This window comes from Engraulis encrasicolus, unplaced genomic scaffold (assembly GCF_034702125.1).
Source record: "Engraulis encrasicolus isolate BLACKSEA-1 unplaced genomic scaffold, IST_EnEncr_1.0 scaffold_28_np1212, whole genome shotgun sequence".
NCBI lineage: Eukaryota > Metazoa > Chordata > Actinopteri > Clupeiformes > Engraulidae > Engraulis > Engraulis encrasicolus.
This window is the reverse complement of record NW_026945577.1, coordinates 81,562-108,942: the sequence shown is the minus strand read 5'-3', so window position 1 is coordinate 108,942 and position 27,381 is coordinate 81,562. Positions and strand designations below refer to the sequence as shown.

General features: G+C 43.3%; 1 protein-coding gene and 2 long non-coding RNA genes across 3 annotated transcripts in view; 2 read left to right on the top strand and 1 right to left on the bottom strand.

Moving 5' to 3' along the window:
* Nucleotides 1-9,783, bottom strand: part of LOC134443095 (uncharacterized) — a 51,422-nt gene extending 41,639 nt beyond the window's left edge. The window contains exons 1-3 of the mRNA XM_063193030.1: nucleotides 9,766-9,783; nucleotides 3,367-3,442; nucleotides 482-1,186 (exon numbers count right to left, since the gene is read on the bottom strand). Of these exons, the coding sequence (XP_063049100.1) occupies nucleotides 482-1,186; nucleotides 3,367-3,379 (718 nt within the window). The 5' untranslated portion in view covers nucleotides 3,380-3,442; nucleotides 9,766-9,783. The remainder of the gene's footprint in view (nucleotides 1-481; nucleotides 1,187-3,366; nucleotides 3,443-9,765) is intronic.
* Nucleotides 9,784-10,022: 239 nt separating this feature from the next.
* Nucleotides 10,023-11,628, top strand: LOC134443139 (uncharacterized). Its single transcript, XR_010033573.1, has 4 exons — nucleotides 10,023-10,181; nucleotides 10,260-10,339; nucleotides 10,429-10,504; nucleotides 10,616-11,628. It is a non-coding gene; the product is annotated as an uncharacterized LOC134443139 (long non-coding RNA).
* Nucleotides 11,629-13,285: 1,657 nt separating this feature from the next.
* On the top strand, nucleotides 13,286-14,673 carry LOC134443140 (uncharacterized). Its single transcript, XR_010033574.1, has 4 exons — nucleotides 13,286-13,460; nucleotides 13,539-13,618; nucleotides 13,708-13,783; nucleotides 13,872-14,673. It is a non-coding gene; the product is annotated as an uncharacterized LOC134443140 (long non-coding RNA).
* Nucleotides 14,674-27,381: the final 12,708 nt, after the last annotated feature.

Here is a 27,381-nt window from a genome sequence, read left to right as displayed (position 1 = left end):
ATCGCGAAAAACTGGAGGGACTTACTAAACTGAGTGTGTGTGTGTGTGTGTGGCCGAGAGAGAGAGAGAGAGAAAGAGAGAGAGAGAGAGAGAGAGAGAGAGAGAGAGAGAGAGAGAAAGAGAGAGAGAGAGAGAGAGAGAGAGAGAGAGAGAGAATGTGTGCAGTATAGGCCTATGTGTGTGTGTGTGTGTGGGGGGGGGGGTACTTCTACACAGTAAAAAGGGCAGAGTATGGTAACTTGCATTAAACATCTTGCATCTAAACATCACATCTACAGTACTGTGTGTGTGTGTGTGTGTGTGTGTGTGTGTGTGTCTGTGTCTGTGTCTGTGTCTGTGTGTGTATGTATGCAGGGCCGCTGACAGCTTTTGCTGGGCCCAGGATGAAGTCATCTGAAAGGGCCCCGTACCCAATTATGGGGTCTCAGAGGGACACATAGCCAGAGGGAAAGGAGGGAGTATAACTGGACATGTGTCTCACCTGCTGATGATCTGAGAGTCTCTCTCTGTTTCTTCACCTTCATCTTCCTCTCTTCTGCTCTTCTCTTTTCTTCTTTCTTCCTCTTCATCAGTCCTTTTATGATCTTTGCATCAAAGTCTACATGATGACCTCTGTTTCCTGCCACCATCTCTTCTATCTTGTCCAGCAGCTCTGTCACCTGGCCACCATCACTCTTCTCATTGTCTACAACATGGTACCTGTTCCCACATTTCTCTACAACCCACTGCAGAGCCTCTCCTCCACTCTCAATGTGCTGCTCAATGCTTGTGTCTCCCAGCCAGTCCCCTCTGGTGAACAGCACTATAGTGTGACCCCAGACTCTCTCACCCAGAAGCTCCATGTGTTCCTGCACTGCTCTTCTGTCTCTCTCTGTGAATGGGTCACTCACATCAATGACTAGTACTAGAGCATGGGGTCCTGGAGGACACAGAGACACACTGACGACAATCTCTCCTTTATCACGTTCAGGAGTTTTCTCTAACGTGGGGTTTACCCACCATCCTGGTGCCTCCACTACAGTGATGTGTCTGCCTGCTGTTTCTCCTTCTCTCTTCACACACTCAGCTGTTCTCCCTGCAGTACCAAACTCCTTTCTGCCCAGGATGGTGTTTCCTGATGAACTCTTCCCAGCATTTCTGTTTCCCAACAGCACGATCCTCATGTCTGATATATGTGGAACACCACCTGAAAAGAAATGGTAAGAGCAAAGTTTAAAGACAAGAACAACTAATGTAACTGCAGGATGAATGTGATGCAGACAATCCTAGAAAGTTGCAGGTGTAAAAAGGAGGGTTTCCCCAAAACATTTACTACTCAAAAAAAGTACATAAAACCCTTGACTCTGGACACAGTTTCCCATTGTTTCCATTAGTACAACAGAAACAAATCACTATGCAGTCCCTCCAGTTTTTCGCGATTCAGCGATCGCGTGGATTCATGCAAATTCAATGATATTCCGCATAATTTCACGATGCCACGTAATTCCTGTAAAGCCGCATTTTCCCCGCAAAATTTCCCCTTTGTCCCCTTCAAGTTTATAGGCAGCATGTTGCATTGCTGCCACCTACTGTGGCTTGATATCCCAGGGCTATTTCACGACCACAACTCCACGCGCTGAAAATGCAAAAGCTTGCGCTTCTCAGTCTAGAAAGATTAACCTCTCGGTAGCATTTTTTGCATTGACCAGCCACCATCGGTTGAGTATTATCAATACAAAAAAAGACACGTTTACACATTTCTTAGTCTTCCAGCATGCAATCGAAAATAGGCGAGCAGAGAACACTTGGTCTTGCATTCATCAAAAGAGCTCTACCGGTTGCCTACTTCAGATGCTGGGTGAATGGTTCGAAAGGGAAATAATTTAGCCTATATTCATGACAGTCTTGCAAAGAGACAAGACAAACGACCAAAATTGTCAAATAATTGGTCAAGGCGCGAGATGAGGAATACTTCATGGCTATTGGAAAAACTTTGAAGAAACTGAGCGCAAGCTTGCGCTTGAGGGCTATAAACAAGCTATGCGCCCCGAACCTCACTGCTTGTTGTTCGCTGACTTGAATCGAAACATTTCTAAGGACATCAGGGCTATCTTTGATTCCTGGAATACCGCCTCAGTCAGCTGAAAGCAGAGTAGCAGTGTCCCATGTGTCAAATGGTAAGATAATTCCATTCCTGTTCCTTGAACGTTTTAAAACTCAGCCGGTTGGGAAATGACCCCGGCTGGACTCGGCCTGGATCACAAACCATGCAAGCCCAAGTATGGGGGGCTTAGGGCCAAAACATACCAAGGCGGAACGGAACGGTCGCAGGACGGACGCGGTCTTTCTGCTTAGTTTTGGCCGGCGTGCTTTTCTCTGCCTTGCACACTGAAGCGTCGGCGTGCGCGGCCAGTCCTGTTCAAAATCCTCCCCACAGCTAAAGCTAGCGTGCTACTTTGCCATTCATTTGAATGAGACACCGCCGGTTGCCGGCGTGAAAAATACGCTGGAGTTCTATTTTCCAAATGCAGCGCGGCGCGGAGCCGGCTCCCGCGCCGCTGACGCCCGACTACCGCCGGTTGGTGTGTAAGGACAGATAGGTTTCAATGTATTTTCACCGACGCCGGTAAAAAACGCCATGGTGTGTAAAACCCCTTAGCACGCTGCGTGCCACAGCGCCCCCAATACACTGTAAGTATTGGCTGGGGGGCGTTCAGATTACATATGTCAGCCACATCCGTTCAAACGCAATCTTTAATGTAGCATATCGTTAAGTTTAAATGTAATGCGAGGTAGAGGTTGCAAGCTACTGGGCATGGGTCGGCTTCCCGTGGATAAAAAGCATGTTCCCTCTCGCGCGCTGCTCCTAGCCCAATCCTTGCGAGCGTGGACCTTGTATCTCGTGGTGTCGACATCTCTTTATCTTAATCTTAAGTTTCTCACAGTTCGAACTACATGTTTTGTAGTGTGACAAGTGTTTTTCTACCAAGCGTTTTCTACAGCTTTTGACTGTCCAAGACAAATTTCCTGCTGGATACATCTGAACTTGCCTGCCACCTGAATTACCCCCATGGCCAAATGTAACTTTTGTAAATGTAATTTGTGTTGGGATTTTCTACAGAAAATTAAAAGGAAGTGTGTTTCTGAATCTCTCTCTCTTTTGTCTTAAGCCTGCTTAGACTGATTGTGGTTTTCAGTTACCAAAAAACCCAGAAAGGGGTGCAAAATCTTTGCAAAAAATGAGAAAATGCCGCAAAATCTTTGCAAAAAATGAGAAAATGCCGCCACAAAATCAGACATTTTGACCGCAAAAATCACAAAATCTCAGTGCAAAATCCTGGAGGGACTGACTGTGAACATTTTTAAATCATCAAATGTGCCATTTACCTTTTTTATCCATGGCCAAACTGTGTTTCTGATAAGTGATTATGTTCCGTCTTTATGATTAATATCTTACAGGTGTCTGAAAAATAAGAAATACAGAAATAATGAACATAACAATTACAAACGCTTGGCAAGAAGGGACCATAGCCTTGAACGAGGGTTGCTGTGTTTTCAGGGCCTCGAAATGTTGTTGGATAACCTCCATGGATTTAGAGCCGAAGAGGCCTGAGTCAGAAATGAGGTGATCCATTTTGTCTCTCTCATGGGGGCTGTAGTTGCTAGAGAGACCTCCCTAAGGGAGGGGGCGAGATGGTTAGCCAGGGTACGCTCCATTTGTGGAGGGTGATCCCAAATGCCTTGCCTGATTATCATCGACGTTCAAATCTCTTCGAGACTTGCTCTGACCAAGAGCATGACAATTAACATTTCCCAAACGGCATGATTGACCCGCCTCCATTGATTTGCTTATGGTTGTTTGCATACCGACAAAGTGGGAGGAGTTCCCGTATTTTCGGGAACTCAGAAAGTACTTGCATTGCTCTTGACCTGACTAGTTGCAGCGTTGAAAGTGTTGCGTCACTAGGATGGCACAGCCTGGCTACCAAATGCCATCCATGCAGACCATGTTAAACATGGAGAAACCTCCGATGGGACACCTGGTCGAATGCAAGCATTGCCACAAGTTTTGAACCTCAGAAATAATGTCCGGAAAAGGAGGGAGTATCTCCATGGACAGGGGGTATAGTAGAGCGGCTACAAGGCCAATTTGGCTTGAATCGTGCAAATTATGATACAAGCATGAAACTTGGCAGGTATGTGCTTAAGACCAATACAATCAAATCTGCCTGATTGGCCACTTGAAATGGTGGCCATTTTCCAAGATGGCCGCCAAAAAAGGCTCCAGAAATAGATTTATTGCATAGAATTGACCTAGAAAATTATGATACAAGCATGAAATTCAACATGTATGTGCTTAAGACCAATAACATCACATGTACCTGATTTTCCACTTGAAATGGTGGCCATTTTCCAAGATGGCCGCCAAAAAAGGACCCAGAAATTGATTTATTGCATAAAATTGACCTAGAAAATTATGATACAAGCATGAAATTCAACATTTATGTGCTTAAGACCAATACGATCAAATCTACCTGATTAGCCACTTGAAATGGTGGCCATTTTCCAAGATGGCCGCCAAAATGACCCCAGAAATAGATTTATTGCATAGAATTGACCTAGCAAATTATGATAAAAGCATGAAATTCAACATTAATGCCCAATCAAATCTGCCTGATTGGTCACTTGAAATGGTGGCCATTTTCCAAGATGACTGCCAAAAAAGACCCTAGACAATGATTTATTGCACAGAATTATCCAAGCAATATATGACGGACACATGAAATTCGGCATGTATGTGATTAAGACCAATAGGCCTACAATCAAATATACTTGATTTACTACTTAAAATGTGATGACGATGTGTCCAAAAAGACCCTAGAAATTTGCAAATTGCAAATTTGGTGGAAATAATTGTTCACTCTCCTCAAATGTTTCCATAGATGATGAAGTGATACAGATATTAAAATGTTCAGCAATGATACATAAGCCAGTTCTTAACTTAATGTCAATGGACCCCAAGGTTATGACATGCTAATAATACGATGACAGTGTGGTAATAATATGCTAATAGCAGCAATTCATGGTTCTCTCTCGTTATTCGCTCTGGACTTGACATTAAACATGTTTAATTTAGCTAATCACATAACTGCTCTGGCTTGTCAGCCTGGGACATTCGAAGATATGAACATCCTCCCCTGGCTGCCCTCTCCAGCCACTGTGCTGTCCCCTTTGCGCACCCAACCTCCACTAATGGTGGTTGACGTTCGGGCACAAGTTCTGTGGAACACAAGACTGATCGTGGCAAGGCCACCTGAATCCTCGCCTCTCCTAATAGGACGCATTACCCGTGTCTCCCTTGGGTCGGTCACCCCTTACTGTGCGTGTCTCATGCGCTCAGCAGGAGCGCGAGTGTCAGTTGTGCTGCCTGGAGCGCTGTCCCTGGGTAGGGCGCCCGTGGTAAGTTAGATCATACTTCTCCAATGAAGTATCTCAGGCCCCTGCTCGACCAGGCTGCCTGATCGAGGGGAAGTGCGTCTTTGATGTCCCCCTGGGAACCAGAGCGTGTGCCCTCAAACAGGTGTCTATCGGGGCTTTCTTGGCCGGCTCGCTGTGGTGGTGGTTGCTACTCGGTTCTCCGTCCGCAACTTGGACCTGCTGCCCTGCTGGAGAATGACTGGGTCTTTTCTGCCAGCAAGATCGCATGGCAGCTCAAGCTTGCTTGGCGGTCTTGGGCATGGTGCCTCTCAGTTGCACCTGCAGGTGTTGTGTACTGAACATGCTGGATATTCCCCCTTGTGCCAAGGCCTGGTTTTCCATTGGGGAATACCTCTTGATATTGGGGCTCTCGCTATACCTCTGTGGGCTCCACTTGTACATCGGTTACACTCAGACGGGTGGTTTCCGTGCCCTGGGTTCCCTCCACTGTGTGCTTTCCGTGGTATTCGATGTCTGGACGCTGCCTTTGTGCGCCCCGTGCTTAACCCCTCTTCCCCCTCCGGGTTCGGAACGAAGACTGCGCCTCTTTCTTTTTCCCCCGCTAGCGTTGCCGGGATCTACCCTCTAAACACTTTATTGACACTGGTAGGCAGACTCTGGGTGGTGTGCCTGGTCTAATGATGGTATCAAGTGCCTGCCTAACCCCTAGGTTGGTACTAGTATCAACTTTCCCCGTGGTTGGTGTCTGTCTGGAGGTATTAGGGGCTTGCCTCGCCTGCTCTTCCAAATGAACCCTTTGGGTGCAGCTCTTGCCCCTGGCCCCTGGGCCGTGGGGCAGCTGTTGGGCGAGCCGTGTCGCTTATTGCTGTTAATGGACGCTGCCTCTCCGCCTTCAACAGCTCTGGGCATCGGCAGGAAGGTTCTGTGCTGCGGCCAGGCTTTTGCTTGCGCATTCTAGGTAACTGGCAACGCAATCAGGAGTTTTTCAATACCCATAGTAAGATGTCGAGTGATTCAACCGAAAGAGAACTATAGGTCACCGAGGGCAACCCTGGTTCTCTGAGGGAGATGAACGAGACATCTCACCAGATTGCCACACTCACCCACAAGCTCAAAGGTTAGTTGTCTCAGATTGAAGATCAGAGCCCGGCACACCTGGGCTTTGTCCCCGAGGGGGCGGGATCCCCATCTGCGCAGCTCATTGGTCTGACGGCATGATTGAAAGCAAGTTTTGGCAAATGGCCATGCAAAGGGCGTTACCCATAGTGAGATGTCTCGTTCATATCCCTCAGAGAACCGGGGTTACCCTTGGTAACCTATAGTTATGTGCCTTTCTGCTTGATTATGTTTCCTTCTATGATGAATTCATTGGAAATTCAAACATAGTGATTGTTTATTTGGGCCACATCTGGTAGATTAATTGCAATTAATGAAGTTCTGGTGTCTTCTTTGATGGTCATCTTTAAAAATGGCTGCCATGTTACATTTTCAAGTTGCAAATGAGGGGGATTTGATTATATTGCTCTTAAGCACAAACACACAAATTGACATACTTGTATCATCATTTCTTGCTCACTTCTGGGCTAAATTCAGTGTTTTAGCAGCCATATTGTAAAATGGCTTCCATTTCAAGTGTTGAGTCAGGTAAATTTGATTGTATTGTTGTTTTTTTGGCACATTCATGCCTAAATTGATGCTTGTATAATAACTTGCTTGATCAATCCTGTGCAACAAATCCATTTCTATGGTATTTTTTGTCAGCCATCTTGGAAAATGGCAGTCATTTAAACTGGGAAATCCCTTAGAATGTATTGTGTTGGTCTTAAGCACATAATGGTCAAATTTCTTGATTGTATCATAATTTCCTTTCTCAATTCTGTGCAACAAATCAATTTCTGAGGTCTTTTTTGGCAGCCATCTTGGAAAATGGCCACCATTTCAAGTAGCCAATCAGGTAGATCTGATTGTATTGGTCGTAAGCACATGCATGTTGAATTTCATGCTTGTATCATAGTTTTCTAGGTCAATTCTATGCAATAAATCAATTTCTGGGGCCTTTTTTACGGCCATCTTGGAAAATGGCCGCCATTTTAAGTGGCCAATCAGGTAGATTTGATCGTATTGGTCTTAAGCACATACATGTTGAATTTCATGCTTGTATCATAATTTTCTAGGTCAATTCTATGCAATAAATCAATTTCTGGGGTCTTTTTTGGTGGCCATCTTGGAAAATGGCCACCATTTCAAGTGGCCAATCAGGTGGATTTGATCGCATTGGTCTTAAGCACATACATGTTGAATTTCATGCTTGTATCATAATTTTCTACGTCAATTCTATGCAATAAATCAATTTCTGGGGTCTTTTTTGGCGGCCATCTTGGAAAATGGCCGCCATTTCAAGTGGCCAATCGGGTAGATTTGATCGAATGGGTCTTGAGCACATACCTGTCGAATTTCACGCTTGTATCATAATTTGCACGATTTTCCCTGTAGCCGCTCTACTATTAGTGGTGTCAACAATAATCGATTCGGCCATGCATCGCGATGCGGAGGCAGGGCAATTCAATTCAATGCGGCAAGTGTCATAATCGATGCGGCATATTTTTTCAAGTTTCAATTACTTCAGTGGATATTTCCGGAGCAAATGAATGTTAATTTAAATAAAAGCACGTCAAAGCATTGAGAACTGTAAGACTAATACAGAAAACAGCCAATAAAATGCTGTTCAGTATCTGACTGTTTCTATTGCCTCATCATGACTGATGAAAAAGTTGCTTTGCTCTTAGTAGAAATGTAATGTATTGCAATGCATTGTAGAATCGAATCAAATCAAATTGAATGTCCAGCATCGTAATCGACTCGAATCGTGAGTGCAGTGCCAATGCACACCACTAACAGGGGGTGCCATGCTGGGAAGGTAGAAATACACCCATTAACGAGTGCTGTTTTTGGGCGGGCGGAGAGGGCCACGCAACACCCAGTTTATCAGCTGCTTTACGACAGAAAGCATGGAGAGTGACTCCCATATACATAGGATTATCCACCTCGAAGCTCGCATTAGAGCGTGCCTGGGATTATGGGAAGTCTGAATCTAATGCATCGTCAGGATCTTCCCTATCACTGAGTGTTGAGAAATTCAAGTTGTTGGAATCCTTTTTGGGAAATGTTTAATGGGGTGACACTGGGATCATTTTAAACAGTTGTAATTTGTCTGAAGACTAACGCTCTCAAATGACAGGCCTGTGTGCCTGTCAAGCTCTAAAACCACAAAAGAGGAAGTGCGAGCAAGAGCCACAGGCAGCCATGCCACTAAAAGTCTCAGAGCTGTCTGCGACAGTGAAACCAAAATGGAGGTCAGGCAGAAATGTCTAAGAGCCACGTCACAAAGAAACTTCAAAGATATAAAATAAAATAAACTCGATACGAATATGCAATTGTTGAGATGGTAATAACTAATGAAAAGATAATACAAGAGCATGAACAGTGTCAAGTAAAGCCCATCTGTTTCCTAAAAGTACACAATCACAAAAGGACACCAAATGCCATGATTGATAGGTGGGGTAGGCATATGACGGAGTCCATTCATCTGAGTCGTAAACTTCCTGAATCGAATATACGTAACCTTATGATATTGTTATTACTGTATTGTAATTACTTATTATAATTATACTTTTTATTGTACTTTTTACTCATAATAATCATACCACGTATTAGAAGAGTTGAAATAAAACCAACCTGTTGCGTCTGTTCAGATCAGTGAAACTGCATTCTACTAGATATGACACCTTGCAGTTCTATTGATGTCTGGCTAGCTGCTAAGCTTCTCCAGTAGACTAAGACGAATGCTCAAACCTGGTCCATGTATATTCTCACACACAACCCTAACAAAGATATTTAAATCTAAGTGGGCATTTGTCAGACAAAACCCAGGACAAAAACAATGGAGAGAATGTATATAGGCCTATGTTAAGGTCTGCTCGAAAAAGAGGAATCGAGGCAGTTACACTAAGCAGAGACAGACACTCAATGACTTTCACTTTTGTTTAGTAACTGAGTTCGAGTTTGTGTACGACTGAATTATAACTCACCAGATATGGACACATTTATCACAACACAAAAACCACTAGAACATGAACAATGAAAAGCAATAAATCTGCCAAAAACAGGATGTAAAATGCTCGGAAAAATGTGATAATGAAAGGGTGTCACAGAACAGACTACATAGCAAAGTCACTAAAAAATGAGTGCTTAAACCAGCCCAGAAAAAGGTTGAAATGCACAACTAAATGAAAACTCAGAACGAATAAAATTATTACACAAAGAACAAGGCAGTTTGGAATAACTCACAAGGATGCCTCAACAGAGAAAGAATCACAATCCCAAAAACTACGCTTTATTCGTTGTGGGTGTCCTGAAGGGGGAAGGGCATGACCAGCTCTGCTCCCAGGCATGCATTGCATCTAAATGAACTTCCCGTTTGCAAACATTGGAAAACATTACTAACATTGTTTATTGTAGATCCCTTCCAATAACTGAAAAAAGGAACCTGGGAACATTTGCCTCTTAAGGTAAATTATGTGTAGCAGGTTGGCCCTGCCATCACGTTAGTGTGTGTGATTGACAGCTGCTGATTGACAGCAGTGGGCGGGCATAATCTATTTATATGAATGGACCCTTGCTTCCTGTCTCGTTTCCGCCACACATTGTTTTGGCGTGAGCCTGGGCTGCGTTTGTTGCCGAGGGGCCGCAGATGAACCGTGAGGGTAAGCATTTGGTCTTTAGCATTTACTTGCAATTGCGGCTGTGATTTGGAAATTATAGCGCCATTTCCCCTCTTGCAGTGCGGCGTTCACTCAGCACTTGTGATCGCTTGGGAGCGCACTGATAAACTCCAAGGAGCTAGGAGCTGTGTGGACACTGGGTGAGTTGTGCTTCCATTCCTGCGATTAGATATGCTCCCTCTCATTATTGCGGCGCCCTAATGTGAACTGTTTTGATGCTTGTAATTAGTTGGCCTGCTCGTGGAGGTAGTTGGTGTGGCGTGGTGATCCTCGAAAGCGTTGTGCTGGTGACTCGCGTGTCTGAGGTGCGTATACTACCTGTCTACCCCCCCCCCCCCCCCCCCCCCCCCCCCCCCTCTTCTGTCTACTTTCTATCTCCCATAACCCTTACTGATGGTAACTTTTTATAATTGTAGCCTTCATCCGCGGCCCCTCCGGCACGAACCAACCAGTGTGTCTGTGCCTACGGGTCTGTCGGCTGCTGTTTCGCCTGGGACAATTTGGGTTTGAGTCTCCCCTTGCTTTGCACCTGCCGCGCTGTGGCTTGGCCGTGCTTCGCTGGGTACGGGGAGGAATTGCGCTTGTAGCCACGCTTGCCCCTTCACCTCGCTTTGCCTGCACGGAGCGTGCATGTCTGTCGTAACTGTCCGAGGGTGCGCGGTTTCAGTGGCTCCGCCTGCTTTTTACCCATTTTGTGCTGTGCCTTATTTATTTTCATTTCATTTATTTCTGCATGTTTATTGTGTGTCTTTATTTTCGTTTGCTGTGCTGCTGCATGCTTATTTGTTTGCTTTGCTTCTGCATGCTGCTTACTCTGCTAGGTTTGCTGCTTTGCATGACTCTTTAACTGCTTGTGTGCCAGTGTAGCTAGACCCTGTTATTCAGGGCTTTATATGTGTGCAGTGCTTATTTTGTTTATTTATGTTTCTTTTCAGTTTACTTATTTGTGTGTTTGGGGTTAATGTGGGATTGGGGAAAATTATGACTGCCAGCCTCTCCAGCAGTTTGGAGTGTGTCAAGGGCGTGTGAGTGATGTGAGTGATAACGTGTATTGTTTTATAGTGTGGTGGAACATGGTATATAGTGCATCGACAGCCTGGTGGTAGAAGGAAGTTCCTGCGTGTGCACACGATATAAGATAAGTAGTACTGCAGATCCATATAGGTTTAGTGATCTCAGTAGTGCCCCAGGCTGTTTCTCTCTCTCTCTCTCTCTCTCTCTCTCTCTCTCTCTCTCTCTCTCTCTCTCTCTCTCTCTCTCTCTCTCTCTCTCTCTCTCTCTCTCTCTCTCTCTCTCTCTCTCTCTCTCTCTCTCTCGTGTTCCACCCACTATTGTGCCTTGTGCTCATAAAGAGCTTGCTATTTTGCACATTTTATTTATGATTCATGTTTGTACAACAATAAAAGAGAAATATATTTGGGATCCCGTCTCTGTCCAGTGTATTACGAACTTGTGCAAGCTTAAGGTTTAAATTGTTCCTAGTGGTAGACTTGCTCTGCCCCTAGGTGGCGTAGTCGCTACAAACTTAGCCCCTCCCCCATGCTACATTTGGCGTTGGATTCGGCAGGATTTACACATACTTATTACAGAGACGTGGGTCCCAAATGTGTTGTACTCTGTATTTGTGAAGTGAAAGTGCAAAATTGTTTTTATTTTTTTATTTTCAGGGTACCTGTCATAGTGGGTTGATTGGGTTTGCCCTGTTTCTTTTTCGTTGTCTCTTTGGTTTAGTTTTTGTTTGTTTGTTTGGGTGCTTTTAATAGGCGAAGCAGCAGCCGGTGGACGGTCGTCAAGAAGGTAGGCATTGACATTTAGGATGGCTGTCCTTTGAATTTTTTAGCAGTAACTGCGAGAGCTGATTACCCCTGTTACGAATTGACAATGAGCACCTTTTGCGGCCTACAAATACTGCAGGGGTTGAGGGGTTCTGTAATGTATCGGTTTGGATAGCGGCAGTTAGTCTGCCGGGTCTCCTTGTTGTCTTGCTTTGCCACTGGGTCCCCTCTGTACCAGAGGTTGGGTCCACTGGCCTTGCGTTATTTGGATAGCGGCAGTTGGACTGCCGGGTCTCCATGTGTCACTGTAACTGGGTCCCCTCTGCACCGGAGGCTGGGTCCATTGATATTGTACTATTTGGATAGCGGCGGTTGGACTGCCAGGTCCCCATCTCTTGCTTTGTCACTGGGTCCCCTCTGTACCAGAGGCTGGGTCAGCTGGCCTTGCGTCATTTGGATGGTGGTAGTTGGACCGCTGGGTCTCCTTTGGTTGGATAGCGGCAGTTGGACTGCCGGGTCTCCATGTCTCACTGTAACAGGGTCCCCTCTGTATCAGAGGTTGGGTCCTCTGGCCTTGCGTTATTTGGATAGCGGTAGTTGGACTGCCGGGTCTCCTTTGGTTGGATAGCGGTAGTTAGTCTGCCGGGTCTCCTTGTCGTTTAGCTTGGTCACTGGGTCTCCTCTGTCGCAGTGGTTGGTTCCACTGACCTTGTATTGTGTGGATAGCGGCAGTTAGTCTGCCGGGTCTCCTTGTTGTCTTGCTTTGCCACTGGGTCCCCTCTGTACCAGAGGCTGGGTCCACTGGCCTTGCGTTATTTGGATAGCGGCAGTTGGACTGCCGGGTCTCCATGTCTCACTGTAACAGGGTCCCCTCTGTATCAGAGGTTGGGTCCTCTGGCCTTGCGTTATTTGGATAGCGGTAGTTGGACTGCCGGGTCTCCTTTGGTTGGATAGCGGTAGTTAGTCTGCCGGGTCTCCTTGTCGTTTAGCTTGGTCACTGGGTCTCCTCTGTCGCAGTGGTTGGTTCCACTGACCTTGTATTGTGTGGACAGCGGCAGTTAGTCTGCCGGGTCTCCTTGTTGTCTTGCTTTGCCACTGGGTACCCTCTGTAGCAGAGGCTGGGTCTACTGGCCTTGCGTTATTTGGATAGCGGCAGTTGGACTGCCGGGTCTCCATGTGTCACTGTAACTGGGTCCCCTCTGTACCGGAGGCTGGTCCCCCGAGAGTCCTTGTCATATAGGCTCCCCCCCTGAGCGAGTTGGATTGTCGTCGGGGCGCCGACACAAAAAGTAGGGGTGGATTGTAGCAGGTTGGCCCTGCCATCACGTTAGTGTGTGTGATTGACAGCTGCTGATTGACAGCAGTGGGCGGGCATAATCTATTTATATGAATGGACCCTTGCTTCCTGTCTCGTTTCCGCCACACATTGTTTTGGCGTGAGCCTGGGCTGCGTTTGTTGCCGAGGGGCCGCAGATGAACCGTGAGGGTAAGCATTTGGTCTTTAGCATTTACTTGCAATTGCGGCTGTGATTTGGAAATTATAGCGCCATTTCCCCTCTTGCAGTGCGGCGTTCACTCAGCACTTGTGATCGCTTGGGAGCGCACTGATAAACTCCAAGGAGCTAGGAGCTGTGTGGACACTGGGTGAGTTGTGCTTCCATTCCTGCGATTAGATATGCTCCCTCTCATTATTGCGGCGCCCTAATGTGAACTGTTTTGATGCTTGTAATTAGTTGGCCTGCTCGTGGAGGTAGTTGGTGTGGCGTGGTGATCCTCGAAAGCGTTGTGCTGGTGACTCGCGTGTCTGAGGTGCGTATACTACCTGTCTGCCCCCCCCCCTTCTGTCTACTTTCTATCTTCCATAACCCTTACTGATGGTAACTTTTTATAATTGTAGCCTTCATCCGCGGCCCCTCCGGCACGAACCAACCAGTGTGTCTGTGCCTACGGGTCTGTCGGCTGCTGTTTCGCCTGGGACAATTTGGGTTTGAGTCTCCCCTTGCTTTGCACCTGCCGCGCTGTGGCTTGGCCGTGCTTCGCTGGGTACGGGGAGGAATTGCGCTTGTAGCCACGCTTGCCCCTTCACCTCGCTTTGCCTGCACGGAGCGTGCATGTCTGTCGTAACTGTCCGAGGGTGCGCGGTTTCAGTGGCTCCGCCTGCTTTTTACCCATTTTGTGCTGTGCCTTATTTATTTTCATTTCATTTATTTCTGCATGTTTATTGTGTGTCTTTATTTTCGTTTGCTGTGCTGCTGCATGCTTATTTGTTTGCTTTGCTTCTGCATGCTGCTTACTCTGCTAGGTTTGCTGCTTTGCATGACTCTTTAACTGCTTGTGTGCCAGTGTAGCTAGACCCTGTTATTCAGGGCTTTATATGTGTGCAGTGTTTATTTTGTTTATTTATGTTTCTTTTCAGTTTACTTATTTGTGTGTTTGGGGTTAATGTGGGATTGGGGAAAATTATGACTGCCAGCCTCTCCAGCAGTTTGGAGTGTGTCAAGGGCGTGTGAGTGATGTGAGTGATAACGTGTATTGTTTTATAGTGTGGTGGAACATGGTATATAGTGCATCGACAGCCTGGTGGTAGAAGGAAGTTCCTGCGTGTGCACACGATATAAGATAAGTAGTACTGCAGATCCATATAGGTTTAGTGATCTCAGTAGTGCCCCAGGCTGTTTCTCTCTCTCTCTCTCTCTCTCTCTCTCTCTCTCTCTCTCTCTTCTCTCCTCTCTCTCTCTCTCTCAATCTCTATCTCTCTCTCTTCTCTCCTCTCTGCCTCTCTCTCTCTCTCTCTCTCTCTCTCTCTCTCTCGTGTTCCACCCACTAATGTGCCTTGTGCTCATAAAGAGCTTGCTATTTTGCACATTTTATTTATGATTCATGTTTGTACAACAATAAAAGAGAAATATATTTGGGATCCCGTCTCTGTCCAGTGTATTACGAACTTGTGCAAGCTTAAGGTTTAAATTGTTCCTAGTGGTAGACTTGCTCTGCCCCTAGGTGGCGTAGTCGCTACAAACTTAGCCCCTCCCCCATGCTACACCTGCTTAGTGAAATATAAATAAATAAATATCGTAAAAGGGAAGTCACTTGCGCTCTAACCTTCTTGGTGCGTCCAGTCCAGGACGGTATACAATGTAGAGTAAACTGGTCCACTTCGAAAAGACTAGGCCAGGGATGACTGGAGCATTCAGATACTTGTTAGTATTTTATTGTGGTGCAAACATAAAATACTAAAAAGTATCCTAAAAGTCTACTAAAGGTAGGCCTATACTAAACTATAGGCCTACTAAAGCATACCTGCCGACCATTACGCATTTTGTGTAGCAGATACGGATTTTGACATCAAACTACGGCGCTGTCACTTCAAAATACGGGAAAAACCAATAGCAAAGTGTGTTCATGGGCCCTTATAAATTGCTCTGTAGACTTGCAACCAGACAGAGCCGTAGACATGGCTCTGCTTGCAATTGTCTCGCGCTGGCCTTTCCATTGGCCAGCAACGTGTGTAGGGGAATATTGACCAATCAGAGCGCTAGTTTGGATGTCTTCATTTGTTATGCTGCGCTCCTCTCGAGCCGAGGCATCAGCTGCGTGCCGACAGAAAGTTTGCTTCGAAATCACACAAGCAGAGAGACTGGTTAATGTAGCCTACTCCTATAATCTCTGAAACACGTGTCCTCCTCCTGTCATCATGTATTATCCATCTTGGTACTGTCGCTGTAGTTTTTCAAGTGAGCACCGTCAAAAACACCGTTTCAAAGGTAAATAGACTTTGAGAAAGGTAGCCTGTATGGGAATAGTGAATTGCGTCCAGTTGCTAAATCCCTAAACTTATGAAAATAAATAAAGGCCGAGGTCTGTCGTAATGATTCACCCAATGTTTCGCCGTATTTGACGGCAATATGTTGTTGCTTGTTTTGATATTGGACCGAAACGAGATTACTCCCGAATGAGAAAATGTGTCGATGACCGCGCTATAAATGAGCAGATTAGCAGCAAACTAATTCGGTTTCCCTTTGCGCCGGATCATTTTAACTCGGTGAAATAAAGCGATAGTTCTAACGGTTGTGCTCGGGTAAAGTCTACATCCGTAACCTACCATGACACCGGAATACTGTTCCCCGCTGAGTCATGGCCCATTCTGAACAGGTGTAACAGGTCGTGCGTCATACCAAATATGCATCACTCCACGACTACTAGCCGTAGGCCTAATCACGCATGGTAATCTATTAATAAAATCAATTATCCTATCATCATATATGTGCCGAACAGTGAACAATAGCCAACTCATGACGGCAGATGAGGGTAGATTAGATTAGATTAGATTACTTTATTGGTACCCAAGGGTAGATTTGATTTGCAGTAAAGTGAGCTTCGCTCATACAAAACATTCAGGACATAGGACACACATAACATACAAGCAACCCACAATGAAAATATGGATAATACCAAAAGTGACCTAGTGCATCCTATCAAAGAGACATGGTGTCACATAAAGTGACAGGGGTACTAAATAAGAATAGATTGTTAAATATATGATAAAAAGGAGTATAAAATACATGATGAGAAGTAACTGGCTTGATAAATACCAAGTAAAATAAGACTCTTGTCTAAGGAATTAAAAAAAAAAAAACAGTAAAAACAGTTCAAGCAATAAATAACATGATCATATAGACCTACAGAGAATCATAGCCTGTGTTTGGACGCTATATTATTAATTTCTCTAATTGCAGAGGGGACAAAGCTTCCTCTGAAACGCTTTGTTCGGCAGGCAGGCAGGCTATATCTGTAGCCAGAGGGCAGAAGATGGAACTCTTTATATAGTGGGTGGGAGCCATCTTGTAAGATGGACTCAGCTATCCTCTGCAGCTGTCTATTGTAGAGGGCTTCAGGGTTAAGTTGTGGCTCTCCAATAAGCCTGCTGGACCACTTAACTATTTGGTTAAGGGAGTTTCTATTTTTCAGGGACAAATTGTTAAACCAGCACACCAGGCAGAAAGATAAAATGGATTCAATAAAAGCACGATAAAAGAGAGTAAGTAATGTTCTGTCAATGGGGAAATAGGACAGTTCTCTTAGACAGTGAAGACGTTGGTTGGCCTTTTTAAAAACAGCTTCACAATTTCCATCAAAAGTCAGCTTATTGTCAATAAAGGTGCCAAGATACTTGTACTTTTCCACAGTTTCCACATACATCAGGGGGGACAGGACACATCCTTGTGGCGAGCCAGTGGAACTGCAGGACTGGTCAGACAGGGCTCCATTGATTCGCACCCTCTGTGTCCGGTTTGTTAAAAAGTCTAAAATCCACCCCAAAAGATTCTTGCTCAGATTGAATTCCTCCGCTAACCTTTTCATCAAAACATGTGGTTGGATAGAGTTAAAAGCAGACATAAAATCAATAACTAAAAGCCGAGCATGAGTGTCTTTTCCCTCTAGATGTTTAAAAACCATATTTAAAAGGGTGGCTGTGGCATCCTCAACTCCCCTCTGTGGTATAGGCAAACTGTAGCGCATCCATGTCAGGCTGTGTCCTCACCATGACAGCAGTTTTGACAAATTTTTCAAAGGTATTCATTACTATGGATGTCAAGGCTATGGGTCTTTGGTCGTTTAGTACTTTAAGGGTGTTGGATTGGGGAACTGGGATCACCACAGCATCCTTCCAACATTTGGGTACATGCTGAGTTTGCAGGGACTTGTTGAATATGTGGTGGAATATTGGGGCCAGTTCTTTAGAGCATGATTTGAGCAGGCGACCACAGATGGCATCCGGTCCTTGACTCTTGTTTGTCTTTGTATGTGTGAATGCTCTCACAATGTTCTCTTCTATTATGCAGTGGTGATCTTGATCCTTTAATTGATGTCTCAGGTCCTGTATTTCACTGCTAAAATCAACAACATCAAAACGGTTGTAGAAACTGTTCAGAGCATTTGCAAGGTTGTAGTCTGAGTCAAAGCCCTCAAGAGTGATGGTACTGCCGTTTGAGTGTGACGTATTAATGCCTGCAATGCTTTTCATGCATGACCATGCTGAACCCATTTTATTTGTGGACATGTTATATTCTAATTTGTCCTTATAGTTCTGTTTATAGGCCTACTATTATGCAGAGAAGTGAAAAAAAGAAGCGATGCCCCTCAAAAGTTACTGGAAGTTCCAAGAGCATTGGCCATTAGCCCCCGTCCCTCAGTAGAGCCACTACATGACGCATTTTGTACTGAATGAATGCTGAAAGTGTGATTTTGATGTTAGCCCCCAAGGTAATAATATTAACCTGATATTATCCTATCTTAGATAACACTTGTCTTTATCTTTTTCTCTACTGCTGATGCTTCTTCACAGTAGGTGACAACATCACCATTTATTAATATTGGAATAGAAGAATCATTACAATTCAACTTTTTGTTCATAAAAATCACTGAAATGCCTCGGTATTTTATAATCAAATTATACATTTTCCTACATGTACCTTCTACAGCCAAAAAAATAATCAGCAAATGCTTCAATTTCATACTCAATTCCAGCTCCTTAACACCCCCCAAGTGACCAAATGCTCTGTTTGGCTGGTACATAGGATAACTTAATAGCCACTTAGGCCTACTAGCCAGGGCCTCGTTCCCCGATAACGATGGTTCTTAGCCTTACGTGTGTCGTTAACCAGTGATCCTACGAATGTTCTTAGATTTCCTACGACTGTTTCCCAAAGACACTCGTACATGAACGCGCGTGCACAGCCTCTAAGATCATTCGTAGCGTCGCTCTTAAGGATCGCTGTCCATTTATGTGGTGCTGAAGTGTCCTCGGAGTGAACTGCGCCGTCATCTGCTGCTAAACCATTTACAAAAAGTAAGGCGTGTGTAAGTGTCAAAAGTTGCTCTCCATAAAAGGTGGACTACATTTGTAGCAGTTTGCAACTATTGACAGGAGTTATTGTTGGCAAATGAAATAAAATGCACACAAACAATGAAATCATGCAAAACTCCCAACTGACGGTAATAACCATGAGCTACGCCGTTAAGACCCAGATAAAGCGCGTGCAGTTGGCTACTGCAGCTTAATATTTAAGAAGACAAGTAGGCCTAGTTGGAGTTCCAAATTGGGATGCGCAAAGTTACAACCTCAAGGCGTTCAAGGCTTGACAACTGTCGGGAGCACGTCAGCATGCTGTTATGAAAAACAATGTCCATCAAAATGGACACATCCCCTCGCTGCCTTTTTGTTATTGCTTAGCCTACTAGAGTCGGAATAGGGAGAGCAGAGCTTGGCACATGTGGTGAGCGGTGCGCAAAGTACCGCGAGCTCAGGCTTTCACAACTGTGAGGACATTTTTGCACGGCAGTCTGCTGTTATTAAAACAAAAAATCTACACGAATCCCCATCGCTGCCTTTTTAATTTTTGTCATAGCTTACCCTTCGCCTACAACTATCATGTATTTTCGGCGTCGCCTTCCCTTTCTTAGGCTACTTGAAAATGAAAGAGGGTGCAACAACTCGCTGACCATTTTTCTTCAAAAAATATAAAATAAATAAAGTTTCGGAAGTGGCCTTCCGACATCAACACAGCCGAAGCCCCTTATTCATTTTGCCTTGTTCTTGTTCATGAAGCACCCACACAAATTATGATTGATCACAGTTTAATTATGCCCAGGTTTATCAAACACAGTCGAACTATTTTACTACCTGTAAAATATTTCCAAACACATTACTTTTATTTTATAGGCCTACATATCCACAATTAATGTTACCTTCTTATTTTCGTTGCAGTGTCAACTGTGCTGCCATGATATTTAGGCTACACTCCCGTCTTAAAACATCAACTTGAAGCGCAAGTTTCCTCTTTTCCTATGGGTGTCTCCACTGTGCCATGCCTCTCGCGTCTTAAAACAGCAATCTTATGCGCAGGTTTCTTCTTTTCCCTTCATATCCTGTGGGTGTCTCCACTGTGCCATGCCGCTACGATCAATCTTAGCGCGTTAAGACTACTCTAGACCACTCGTGGATTGCTCTTAGAGTTACGTGTCAACCTGCGATGGTTCTTTGCTAAGTTGGCTTTGGGAAACGCTCCGTGAGCTCTACGATGGTGTTACGTGTGAACTTAAGTAGCACGTAGCGTTAAGTAGTACTTAAGGCCCTTTCGGAAACGAGGCCCAGACTGGTGGTATGTTTGACTAGTAAGATTAACAGCAATATTGGCTGGTGATCAGTAAAGTTAATTTAGAGGCCTGAATTCCAGCACACTATATCATAGCATTTTATTGGTGTTATGGTGTGAAACAAACAAAAAAAATCTTTCATGAAAGTTTAATAAATTATGGTAGTTCAAAGTACTGTGAAGAGCAAGATAAACTATTTGCCAGATACACGGGATGTTAGGCTAAAATGCATTAAAATGCAGGAAATTGCATCTAAGAAAAGCATTTTTTTCTGGGGGAGGACCCCCCTGCCTGAATGAAGTGTCTCATATCTTCCCTGTTGACATTTGGCAACCCTAGGTGTAGGGCAGACTATGCAAAACAAAGTAGCCTCTCAGATGGGCCCGCCGGCGACCCCGTTGCTTTGCCATGCCAAGTTGTTGCGCCGTGAATTGCCGCGCCGCGATAAGTTGCTACTCAATTTTTTTTTTAAAGGTTGGCAGGTATGCTAAAGTCATCCCTGGCCTAGTCTTTCCGAAGAGGACCAGTTTACTCTACAAAATAAATAAATAAATGTACGTACGCTGGGACAAGGGCCCGTCCCGGGTGGGGGAGGGGTGTGCTTTGTTGTTGGAACCGGAGGACTGATCCTTTAGTGCGGGAGTGGGCTGTTCTTAGACGATACCTAAAAAAAAATGTATAAAATAAAATAATGTATAGGGCCTACTGCAGGTGAGGACCTAAAAAAACACCTAGGAAATTAACAAATCAAAAACCATGCCTGCTGCAAAGCTGAGGTAACATCTATAAACAAACAAACGACCAAGAACACCCAGGACACCTCCCTCCCCCTTCCCCTCCCTCTCCAGACCCTACTTTCCATCTCTAATCGCTAGTCAAGCGTGGTAGTGGGACTGACATGGTTTGGGGATGTATGAATGCCGTCAACATTGGAAATCTGAATTACACCTGAAAAAACATGCCAACATGCACTGTGACTACTGAAGCAGATCATGATACTCTCCATGGGATTTCATGCAAATCTCACGCCAATCTATTTAAGCCAGGTGCAGACTCAAAATGTAAAAGAATGTAAATGTAAAGAAAGGTTGAAACGCACACCGGTGACCTCCCTTTTAATCCCTTTTCATTTCCAGACGTTTCGGGTCAAGACGGCCCCGTCTCAGACGCTCTCTACAGGTTTTTAGCCTGGTGTGTACTCACTTTTGCTACATGTTGTAAAACGTTAATGGCTGTATTTTCATTTTTTTTGTGAGTGAACAACAAATTTAAGCGTTTATGTTGTTAACAGGTCACTTATCATGTGTCATGTCTTAATGTTATCCTATGAAAAGATATACTTACAAATCTGCAAAAATGTGAGGGGTGTAGGCCTACCCATTATCTGCAGACCTCCTGATAAGAAAAAGATATTTAGTCACAACAAGGCAAAGTAAGACATTTAGTCACAAGACAAAGAGCTGCCATTTCCAGCCTCAAGGTAATGAAGTTAGTTTTGACACAATATGTATTTACCATTTGGTTTTGTACAGAGGCCTTCATCCTGTTCCTGTGATTCGGATCACCACCAAAATTTAAAACTGAACAAAATTTCATCAAAATCCATTCATAATTGTTTGAGTTATCCTGCTGACAGACAGACAGACAGACAAACAAACAAACAAACAAACCAACACGACCGAAAGCATAACCTCCTTGGCAGAGGTAACAACGAGACCAAAACATAACCTCCTTGGCGGAGGTTAAAAAAAAACAGGTAACACTTTATTTTAGGGACACATCTATTAGCACTAATACATAAAATATTAATGCATGTGTAAGTAACTTGTAAGGCATGTACTAAGCAAAATAAGACAGTTGTTAAGCATGTATTCACAAATGTCTTGTTCATGCACAATAAGGGATTTATTACCAATATAACCTTAGTAAGCACCTAGTAGACCTAGATTTCTATTTATGTGTAAGCAGTAAGGGCCAGAATACAATGTGTATAAGCTCCTGGTACACTGTGTGAACAAACCCTGAACAGTGTGAAAACAGATGTGGAATAAGGGTCCCTATTCTAAAGTGATGCATTGCTCAGCCCAGATGGCTTAGGGCCCCCGCACTACCTAGGTACTCTACGTCCCCCCCCGCCCCCGGGAAGCAAAGTGTAAGAACATTTCAGATTTTACATTAGTCTCAGTAGGTAAGAAGATCTCACTTATTCTACTCATTGTGTGAATGAGTAATTGGAAGCATTATATAGCACGGACTGGACGTAAAGTTATCAATGACGGTGGGTGGTGAGATGTCATTTTTTCATACACCAATTAGTTTTAATTGTAAAAACCCTACAATAAATGCAGAATATAACGATGAGTAATAGTTTGGAAGCGAAACTAAGCTATTCCTTTCTGATAAATAAGTTAATGTTTGAGAAACTTAGCTACAAAAAGTGCAGTGCATGATGGGTACGCCCTTAGTCAGAAATGCAATGCATGGCCAATGCAGTAATGATAATATTTCTGTTGTTACGTACGGTACATGGCAAATTGTTTGGATAGCAACTAAATTTCACAAGTGAGGGGAGGAGCTAAGGACGTAGGCTCAGAGCTGGGTAGGTTGTCTGTTGGCCTAGATTGCGTACCCATCATGCACTGCACTTCTTGAAGCTAATGTTCTCAAACATTCACTTAATTATCACAAAAGAGTAGTTTAGTTTTGCTTCAAAACTATTATTCTAATGTTCTGCATTTATTTTGGTTTTTTTTTACAACTAAAACTCAGTGGTACATCAGTGTTTCCCACAGAAATTTTGGAAACTATGGGGGCAGCCGGGATTTTTTTTGTCCGGGGGTGGGGGGGGGGGGGGGGGGGGGGGTCTTTTCACGGGCCTTTTTTTGGGGGGGGTTATTCACGCAGTGTAAATGCAAAATGGCAAAACAATGAGTACAGTATGACATTGGCGCATGGAGAAACTATAGGCCTACGCCTACATTTCAGCCATTTATATTTTGAGAAATAAGGCTACATGTACATACACATGCAGGGGTCTATGTAATGAAAAAAATAATAAAACAAAATAGGAGCAGAGATAAGAATTTAAGATTGCTGTGAAATTGTTAACGCATAAACAAAAAGGGTCTAAGAGGGTAGGCTATGCCTTTTCCCCACACACACATTCTACATGAGGGGTGCTGGTCACAGGGCCAGTTTTTCAAAATTCCTCCCATTAAAAGGGCTGAACAACATATTACACATTTATGTCTATATTCACATTCATTACACATTCATTTCTATATGAAGAGCTCTTTTCCAAAATGAGATATATCCATTTTATAGAATGTTGGGAAATTTACATTTTTGTATTGAGCATTCCATTGAATTGCATTGCAAAATGCATTTTATAGAGGTTTAAAAAGTATGTTCTCAAAATATTTGAATTTGAATTCACACATAGATGATTAGACTTCTTAACAGTCAATTCTAATAATAAAATTAAAAAAGTCAAAAATGGTGGATATAGCGTTTTGGAAAAGAGCTCTTCATATGCAGCCCGATGTCTCCTCTGCCTTGTCAATGAAGGCCTGTCACCTAACTCATTACAACTGTAAAACAAAGCCTGGGGAGTGTTAGTAAACTCATCCCAACTGTCCCTTCTCGGAAGGTTTTTTTTTATTGCTCCCAAACCCAAGTTAACTACAACAACTTGACAAGGCTTTTGATCCCTCTCTCTTTCAAGCACTTGTGGTTTTCTCTATAGGATGTATTTACTCCAGGAGGAAAATGCGAAGGAAATCGTAATTGAAATCGCTTTTAACAAACACGGAAATCGTAAAAAAATAAATTAAAAAAAGTTAATAAATTTTTTTTTTATTATTTTTTTTTTTTTTACATTTTCGGAAACTATGGCGGCCAAATTTAAACTATGGCGGGCCGCCATAGTTTCCTCAATGTATGGGAAACACTGGGTACATGGAAAAAAAATTACAGCTCACCAACCCACCGCCATTGACAAGTGTACGTTCAATCCTTGCTATATATAGGCTCTTGTTACCACCCCTTGATTGATATGAACAAGAGAAAACTAGATGACTCAACTGGGCCAGTATTAATTATTTGATATATCCTTACACTTTGTAGATCGGGGGGGGCTAGGTAGTGCAGGCCTGGGTGGTGTGGGGGCCCTAGGACTTTGGTAGTGCAGAGGCCCTGAGCTATCTGGGCTGACCAATGCATCACTTTAGAATAGGGACCCTTATTCTGCATCTGTTTTCACACTGTTCAGGGTTTGTTCACACAGTGTGTCGGGAGCTTATACACATTGTATTCTGCCACTTACTACTTACTAATAAATAGAAATATAGGCTTACTGGTCCTTACTAAGGTTATATTAGTAATAAATCCCTAACTGGGCATGAACAAGACATTTGTGAATACATGCTTAACAACTGTCTTATTTTGCTTAGTACATGCCTTACAAGTTACTTACACAGGCATTAATATTGTATGTATTAGTGCTAATAGATGTGTCCCTAAAATAAAGTGTTACCAAAAAACAAAACAAAAAAACAACGATCAGATAAGAACAACACCTCCAACATGCTGATGACGTGATATCTTGATGAATATTTAGGCTGCTGTGTGCATGGGTGTGCGTCTGTTTGACTGTCCTCTTGGCAAGCTGAGTCGTGTTCACCATGTGAAGTAAAAAGATCACATGCCTTTCTGCATCGCTTCACTTTCACTATCTGCCATTTATATTTTGGCTGCTTTGACTCTGTTGGTGACACTGAACACACATGCACATTTTTCTGAAAGAAATCAAACGTGACAATTATGAACTACAATGATCAAGAGGTTTATTGCACATGCATTCTGGTTGAATAGGCCTATTATTATGACCTACGTATATTACTAATTATAACCAATAGGCCTATATGTATTGATACCTGAAGGAAAAATGTAAAGATCTGTACTTATATCAGGTTCTTTGGTTCATCTGCCAATGCTACATTCAGAATTAGATAGTAGAATAGAGATAATCGCTTCATGATTTAGCCCCAATGTGAAGTACAAAGTAGCCTATGTACACGTAGGCCTACAAGTATGAACTGAGGAGTGGCATGAAGTCACCTTTTGTAAAACCAGTTATACAGGAAGCATCGAGACAGTTTAGACTTAGTAAGTTGAACATACATCACAAACTTTTCCCAAGAAGAATATTACATATAGGCTACTGTCTGAAGAGAAGTTACATGTATTCTGAGGTCTAAACTGAACAAATCTACCGATACCAAGAGGTAAGGAGTGGCATGCTGAAATCTCCATTGCTGTAAAATTTGATGAAGGCAGGAAGTTCTGACACGGTATGTAATGTCACCTCACACATTTTACTATAGCACTAACACAATATTTCTGTGCTTAGTCTTGTTTATGGTATTTGTTTATTCATAGATCTTATAGAGTAGAGTAGAGAGTAGAGTAACGTAACTTTATTGATCCCCAGGGGGAAATTCAGGAATGGATATATAGGATATTGGATATAGGATATTGTGTACTATATGATAAGAGAGAAAGTAAATAATGTAGGCTATTTATTTGTGGTTTATTTGTCAGAGACAATGCAGTGCACATTATTACAAACATGCCATGGCACAGCTTGCAGATGTGGGTACATGAAAGGTTTATAGCTAGGTAGCTAATTTGCAACCTCAGTACCTGGTCAGGCTAACTACTCTAATAAAATATATAGACTATACAATTATACAAAATATACAATATACAGTAATGATTTTTTCAGCTTGTTGTTTTAGTCCTTTAGCATACGTAGTTATACCAAATATTTTATTAGTTCTAACCCAATAGACTGTCTCTGTTTACAGTCTTCATGACATTCCATTACAATATTCCATTCTACATTGAGTTTCCATTTCCGGGAGTTTAACCTCTCTTCACTATGTGGCTCCATTCCTAAATGCCCTTTGTGATCTTTTGGAGTTGGAGCCCATTTGCCACAGTATACCCTGATCACTGAGCAGTAAGAACCCTACACTCCAGGCAAATACCTGTCCCACAGTGGATGTCACATTAGGGCTATGTGTCACACTTGTACGTAGATGACATGTCACTTAGCAATGGGCAGGATTGTATCTAGAAAAAAGGCAAACGTTGGTATTGGTTTTGAAATGGGAATGGGGTTTGGCAAAAGTGAGGGACTCTGTGATCGTGTTGAGGGGAATGGGTACCATGGGATATGTCCCTGTGTTGGGGGGAGCTCCACCATATACATGTCTTGCCAACACACAACAACAGACAGGTAATAATAATGTTTAGCTGCTCAGTATGAATGGTTAATAGCACGCCACTTGCTTATGAATTCTGCATTCGGCATATCTCTGGGTAACAAGTAAAGACCTTCCTCTTTCTAGAGGAGCTACTAAACTAATGCTTGAGCTGGCCTAGCCCCAGGGCAGACCCTTGGCATGATGTTTAGTTTAGTTGAGTTTAGGCTAGTTTAGTTTAGTTTGAGTGTGTGTGTGTGCGTGTGTGTATGTGTTTGTGTGTGTGCTGTGTGCTGTGTGTGTACTCTTTATTAATTAAAAAAAAAAAAAAAAACTAACCCCTCTTTGCAACTGCACTTGTTGTTCTGTATATTTCCTGTGCACTTTGTATTTGCTTGTGATGTTGGCTTGATTATGTCCTCTTCTGAAAGTCGCTTTGGTTATAAAGCATCTGCCAAATGCAATGTAATGTAATGTAATGGGTATGTTGTTTTATCTGAATTATCAGACCTTTCCACCCAGTTACAGTTTCTTAGGTCACTGCTCTTCATAAGGACATTTTAATGATGCACATACTTCATGAATCACATCAACATCCTGTAGTGAGACTTTAAGGTGATGTCAGATATCAGAAAGTGGCATACATACAGTACATATTCAGACCTGCAAGGCAAGGCAAGGCAAGTTTATTTATATAGCGCATTTCATACACAGGTGCAACTCAATGTGCTTCACAAAGTTAACAAATGTAAAAGAAAGGAAAAAGGGAAGAAAGGATATAAGTCAGAGTCAAAAAACATTTAAAACATTAAGAAAAAAACACAAGGTAAAAATAAAAATAATATAAAAAATAAACATAAAAATAAAAAAAAATAAAAAAATAAGAATGATATGTAATTTAAGCTAGGGGAAAGTGTCTGAGAACAGCTTTGTCTTGAGTCTAGATTTAAAGCTATCAACAGTGGGCACATTTTTTACGTCATC